We start from the raw sequence: 6,879 nt of genomic DNA, 5'->3' as shown, positions 1-6,879 counted from the left end.
CGCTCTTCCCAGGAGAGGCATATCAGTCGCCGGCTTCTGGACGGCCGCTCACTGCGGCTGCTGGCTGCTCACACTGGTTGCTGGCAACATACGGTAGCCCATGGCAACCCACTGCCACAGGGACTGCAGCCTACACCGTCGCCAGCGACTCACGGCATCCCAGCTCCAGGTTGAGCTGTTGTTCAGCATCTTAGCTGCGGAGGGCAGTGTCACTGGCCCTTATATGTTGGATCCGAACCGGGGCTCTCTGGTGTCCCAAGCCAGTTCTTAACTATCGTGCCACTCGGCTGGCCCATCATTAACTTTTTAAGTGTTCTCTCTGGAACCATGATGAATAAGTATTTTCAGATATTTTGTCTGAAGTCTTCTCTTTTCCAAGTTAAATGAAGACCCTATTTCTTTAAGCTTATTCCTAAGTTTGGCATTCAAGGTCCCGTATTATCTGGTCTCAGTTTACCTCTAATCCTATCTCCTAACACTCTCCTTTATTTGACCTAATCTTCAAAGAAACTACAATTATGTCTCATGGCTACATAGTTCTCGGCCTTTACTAATAACTTTCCCTGTATCTCTACACCCTCTGCACCTCTTCCCTTCACCTATCCCAGTCTTCAGATGATCAGAAGACATGGTAACAACAAAGTATGGTCTTTGAACCCAGACAGAACTAGAATTACTAACCCTGGCCTTTAGTAAGTATTCAATAAATGGCAGCTATTAAATAAGGGCTAACATTTATCAAGCATTTACTGTGTGCTAGTACTGTTCATTTTCTCTTTTAATACTTTTAGGACAATTAAGTAAATATTGTATCCGTTTTACTGAAGAGGGAAATATAGGTCTAGAAGGAATAAATAACTTGCCCAAGATCAAAGAACTAAGAAGCAGCCATCTGGTGGCCAGAGGGCCAGAGCTCGGAGTCGCTGCACCATTGTGCTTCCTCTCCGGTTCAGGTCCCTGAGGCCCATGTGCCCTTTCCTGCCCCCTGAACTCGCACCGCACTGGCCCTGCCTTATTGGCTAGTCTCTGCCTTGCAGGGCTGTCATTTAAACCCAAGCCTCAGCTCTCCCACCAGCCTTCTGGCAACTCTAATTCCCTGATTCATCTGACTCAGAAACTCAGCCAGACCAAGCAAGACCCCTGTGACCCGGTTTCGAGGCCGGTGGCCTTTGCGTCGTTTTCTTTTAGGCACACTCCAGGTTACCACCAGCATTTGCAGACTGATGCAATGACCGCGGGGTTTGGGCAGAGGGTTGGACGACCAACCTTGGGCACGATTTTCTGACAAAGCTGGGGCAGAGACCCCTGGGCAGATCTGCCACTGCCTCATCAGTAACTAGAACAGGCTCTTCCTTCTCTGGGCAAAATCTAAAGAGGGAGAGTCATCCTGTGCCTTGTATCTCAAAACGTTAACATTATCGTTCCTGGGAGAGGGGACATATGTTTTTTTCCCCCCTGCCATCACAAGGGACGACACCATTGCGCACATGCCCCAAGGCATGGCCTCTGCGCCTGCGCGGGGTGGAGGTGGGGTGGGGGTAGGTTCAGGGGGAGGCGCGCGTGCGCAGGTTCTAGGTGCGCGTGCGCACGGCTCGACTTCCCGCGCTTTTTCGGAGGCCGGGACGCCTGAGGTAGTTGACTCGGCTGTGTCCGCGACGGTTGGCCGGAACGAGGGAACCTGAGGGCAAAAGTTGCGTGTTTTGTTGGTAGGAAGGCCAAGAAGGGAAAGACTGTGTTTTTACTAGTTTCTAAACTGCCTCCGTTCCCTGGGTGAGGAGAACATTGGAAGGGAGAGTGAGCCCTGACTGGAACCCCTGTCGGCCGCAACGAAGGGCCAGAATAGGCCCTCCGGGCCTCCATCTGAGGCAGTGGCCTTTGGGGGCTCTGTGCGTTCGTGCGTGTTTGCAGATTGAACAAAATTTTCGTACATTGATGCCGCCTAACGACATTAATGCGATTCAGGTCCAATTGGAAGCTGGGATGGGGGGATGTAACTCAGTCCCTGCCACAGGGTCAGTGGTCCAGAGGGAGCATGTTACGCTTTTATTTTGTTTGCAAGATAATTCAGAAACATAATAGTCCTTTAAGTCCCCTGTGGGTTTAGGATGTGAGTTGTATTGGTATTTCTGTGCTGAGAAAAAGTCACGTAACCTCTATTTTGGTTCCTAGAAGGGCGTCAAGAATATTTTCTAAAGGGCCTACTAGGTCCAGCGACAATCCCAAGATGTGGAAACAAAGCAGAGGCATTTACTGCTCTTGTGTCCCCCAAGTTTTATTTCTATAAACGATATTTGGAAATTAATATTTACCTCACTGTGGTTTGCATTGTTACTTAGTTGTGCTCCAGCCTCAATGGGTGGTGAACTTGGGAGCAGAAATTGTCTTACTTAGGTTTGTATCTTGCCTTTTCACACAATAGGTAAGCGTTTATTGTAGTGTAAATTGGGATTGAAATAATATTAGGAGGCTAGCCATAGAAAAAATGACAGCAGAAATTTGATAAAAGAAAAAAAAAACTTGTTTCACTCATTGAAGTTATAGAAACGGAGCGGAAACTTATTTCAGTTGCTCTGGATACTAAGTGAGGCCTTAGTCTTTGGTGTTATATAATCCAGGGATCTCAAACTAATGGCCAAAACAGATGATCTGCACAGCGTTTTAAAGTGAGACACAGCATAGTCTCACGTGGTTAGTTGAACTGTGTATGTTTCTTCTCTGGCCTTGTAAGCATATAAGTTTGCCAATGTTCTAGTCCATTTTTCTCTTTATAAATCTGGTTCAGAATTATTCTCCTGTGGGTCATTAGTTCTGAAACGAATTACAAAGACTGTGTGAAAGTCCGCATATGTTTAGGAAGCAAGGTTATAACCACTCCAGTCCTAATGTATTTCAAACAGCGTTGGGAAAACGGTTTATGTTCTAAATTCTTACTCGGAAAGCAAAAGGCTCCGTAAAGTGTTTACATTATCAGGTTTGAAACCATACTTTTAAACCTCAATTTCAGTAATTACTAGGTTAAAATTTTGATTTTGTTGCTGATACATGAGTTACAAATTTCTTTCTTTGAAGGTTTAGTCAAATAACTTCATGTTGTAAGTTGGAGTGCTAAAGAAAAAGTTACAGACTTTGATATTGAAAGAAATGAAGAGAAACCTAAATGAAAATTCAACTCGAAGTACAGCAGGTATTGAACAACTTTTATTTTTAAATTTTGTATATTTTGTATATATCACATAAAACGTATAATTTATAGTGAAGGATTTTGAAAGGAACTTTATAAAAGATTGAACATATTGTATAGCTTCTTTACTTTTTAGGTCCAAGGAAATAACTTACTCAAGGCAAAACATTTAGTGACAGAGGGTGGGAGTAAAATCAAACTTTTCTGGATTTACTCTAGTGTTCTTTTTACAAACCCTATGTACTTGAGTTGTTCTGTGCTTTTAGGCTGAAAACGAAGAAATAGGTTTGTTTTTCATTTGTATAATATTTGTGACTTAAAGTATTTCCAGAGGAACTTCTGTCTCCCTAACAGCTTTCCTTAGTATTTCTGATTCCCCAATTTATTAGTTAGAGGACAAGAATGAAGAGAACCAGGGTAATGGTGATAACGCATAATGAAATAGTAATAGCTATTATTTATGGTGAATGTACTGTATTCTAGACATTTCATTATATGTAGTGATTTATTTAATGATTACATCAATCCTCTAAGTTAGGCATTATTATCATCATCCTTCTTTTCCAGATGAGAAACTAAGGCACAAAGAAGTTGTTAAATAAGTAACTTATAAAGTGGCAGAGCCAGGATTTGAACCTAGGAATCTGGCTTTAGAGTCCATGCTCTTAATCACTTTATTATCCTGCCTCTCAGTATATGTCATACTGGCACAGTGAGTTTAAGGAGATTGTCCAAGTTTATACTTCGGGTTGTATGTAATTCAAACCTACTTTGAAGTTGTAATTCAAACCCAGGAGGTCTGACTCCAGAACCCACATCATTTTCCCAGCCTTTCCCATCAGATAGTTAATCACAAAGTCTGTATTCTCCTGTAGTACAAGTTTTGGTGGACCATCTAGAGTATGGTATAGTGGCAAGATATCTGAACTGAGAAACAGGAAGCTTGTGTCCTATCTAGGTCCTTCCATTGTGGCAATGTACAAGCTTTTAGGACCTCTTTTTCTCTGAGATCCCTTCTGTTTCTACTATTTATAAATTCTGACTTTTGGCTTGACTTGAGATCCCAGGTCACTTATCTGAAGAGTATGGAGGTAGTATTTATTCTCATTTGGATTGGATGTTGTCACTCTTAAGACATTTTCAAAGTGTTCCACGAAAAATATGCATTACAGACACCTGGAGTACTTATTAAAATTACAGAATTTTGACTTCCAAACCAAATCTATTAAAATGAAATCCATGAAAATGGGGTCTAGGAACTAGCATGTTAAGCATGGTTTCAGATAAATCTTATTCAAACTAAAATTTGAGAACCATGACCCTAAAAGGTGTGCTACCATAGTCCAAAGAATGGTTACAGTTTTGGAAAGCATGGGTCAAAGTCTGGTTCTCCCTCACCGCTTTTGTTCTTGAAGGATCCCCTTGAGTTGATGTGATAATAAGCAAGCACAAGGAGGAGATAAGGAAAACAAAAAGTGGATTTGCAAAGCGTTGGGGGATGAGAGAGGAGATGGGAATTACTTTTAAACAAGAAAAATGAAGGCAGTGTTAATGTAGAACAAGAAAGGAGTTTTTAGAGAAACAAATGAGGCTATCTAGAATCTTATAAAGAATGTAAAAATTAATCCAAAGATATATAAGTATATTTATAATGAATATAAAGTTAACAAATAGCAGTAGACAAATTCAAATTGTGCATTACTACATCCTAGCAATTATTCTATAACTAGATCTATTTTCATATTATGTACTAATTTATTGGTATATTCAATTTAGGCTGTTTGCCTGTACCGTTGTTCAATCAGAAAAAGAGGAATAGACAACCATTAACTTCCAATCCACTTAAAAATGATCCAGGTATAAGTACTGCTTCTGACAGTTATGATTTCTCTCCTCTACCAATAGGTAAGAAAATAAGGTGAAAACTTTCAGAAAATAAGAACTAGGATTCTAGAAAATTACCATTTCTATTTTATTATAATAGAAATATAAAGTTTACATTTTTCTTTTTTCCACTATCCAAATATAGGATTACTTGGCTCTTTTTGAACATTCCAGTACAGTAGTTTGAGTTTCCTTGTCTACAAGGGTGGCTTAGCATTTAAATGTAGTATCTTAGATCTGGAGCCTTTGTTCTCATGAACTAGTAACCTGCATTGCAAAGAATTTTCTTTTTCAAAACACATAAGGATATTGTGACTTAGACATTTGGTGCTAAAGAATGGAGAAACTCAGCTTGCCTCAGGAATAGAGATAAGTGTGCATGGGAACACAGGAAAAAGGGAAAAAAAGAGACTTTAGCAAGGGTAGAAGCTTCTAGTGCTTGGCCTTAGTCTTTTTTTTATTTTCTTATAACATTTTTGCCTTTCTTCATTTGTTGGCTCTTTACTCTCTCATCCAGTTGGCTTTCTCTTATAGTTTCAACTACTACATTAACTATAATAAATTGCCATTGCTGGGAGTTAACATAACCTTTTAGTTCTAGTTCTCAGAGCCCGTCATTGACTGCCCTCTATATCTCTTGATTGAAATTTTAGAGACAGAGCCTCTGGTTCAGCTCATATTTTTATGTGAGGTCACTAAAATACTGGTTTAGCTTTATGTTTAGGCCTCTCATCTCTAAAACAATTAGCTGTGGTGGTGGGTGCTGGGAGGTCTTAATGTTTTCTGACTTTTTTACTTCTCTCCAGAAGAAGGCATGGACAGGCACCATTCTGAAATAAACTTGGTACATGCTGGTTATAAATTTTTACATTTTGGGGGGCACACTTATAAAATCTTTAATAGGATTGTATACAACTAGAATTTTAAAATCAATATCTCTCTCAATACTTGTATTGTTAATTTCACCCAGTGTGCAACCACAGATCTTAATCTACTTCTAAATCTATAATTATTTTTTTCTTCCACATTTGAAGAATTTGAAGTAAGAATTTTATATTATTCAGACTTTTATGGATAAAAAATTCACATGGATATGCATAAGTGGGTGTTTATCTGGCTATCCTCCATCATTTAAAAATTCTCCACCATTTAAAATATTTTTATAAATAGCATGAATGTTGACCTTGAAAAATAACAACAATTTGAGCTGCTTCATAGGGAAATGCACATCCTCCTGAAGCACTCTGAACTCTGCAAGCTCTGACTAAGATTAGTATCTGTTAGAGATATAATAAGATTCTAATATTAGATAAGAGATAGGACTGGATCAGTGTTTTTCAAAATTTTGTCTTGATCCAATAGGCTTGGAAACCAATCTTTCTAAAAAGAACTAGAAGAGAATAAAGTAGAGTTTAGAGTAGAATAGAAAATATCAGAGGGTATCACACATAGTAAGGATAAGAACTGATGGTGAAATTTCGTTATGTTCCTTCACCTCTCTCTCTCACATACACATGCACACCACACCTATATATATTCTGGATTATGATGTATTTCTTGCAGTGGGTTGGGGTCAGAAAACTTCAAGAATCATTGATATATTGAATTCATGTTGCAGAGTACAAGGTACTATACTAGGATTGACTGTGGAAAAGATATTATTACCTTTGCTTAAAATACAATGGGGAAGATGGTCACATGTCTTGTTAGGGAGACCACATCATAGATGGGGTAGAGGCTTGATCACTGCACTGTACACCTGAAGCTGATGTTGTATAATATTGTATGTCAACTATAAGTGAATATATATGTAT

At 39.3% G+C, this 6,879-nt stretch overlaps 1 protein-coding gene across 5 annotated transcripts in view; it reads left to right on the top strand.

Moving 5' to 3' along the window:
* Positions 1–1,630: 1,630 nt before the first annotated feature.
* Positions 1,631–6,879, top strand: part of SPATA22 (spermatogenesis associated 22) — a 15,301-nt gene continuing 10,052 nt past the window's right edge. The window contains exons 1-3 of one of the 5 annotated variants that reach the window (XM_019634660.1): positions 1,631–1,732; positions 3,070–3,184; positions 4,958–5,086. In XM_019634660.1, the coding sequence (XP_019490205.1) occupies positions 3,142–3,184; positions 4,958–5,086 (172 nt within the window). In that variant the 5' untranslated portion in view covers positions 1,631–1,732; positions 3,070–3,141. Of the gene's footprint in view, positions 1,733–3,065; positions 3,185–4,957; positions 5,087–6,879 lie in introns of those variants that run through there. The other 4 variants (XM_019634661.1, XM_019634663.1, XM_019634665.1 and 1 more) reach the window with 4 other exon arrangements.

Source organism: Hipposideros armiger, unplaced genomic scaffold (genome assembly GCF_001890085.2).
Source record: "Hipposideros armiger isolate ML-2016 unplaced genomic scaffold, ASM189008v1 scaffold_1792, whole genome shotgun sequence".
NCBI classification, from domain to species: domain Eukaryota; kingdom Metazoa; phylum Chordata; class Mammalia; order Chiroptera; family Hipposideridae; genus Hipposideros; species Hipposideros armiger.
This window is presented reverse-complemented; position numbering and strand designations above follow the sequence as displayed.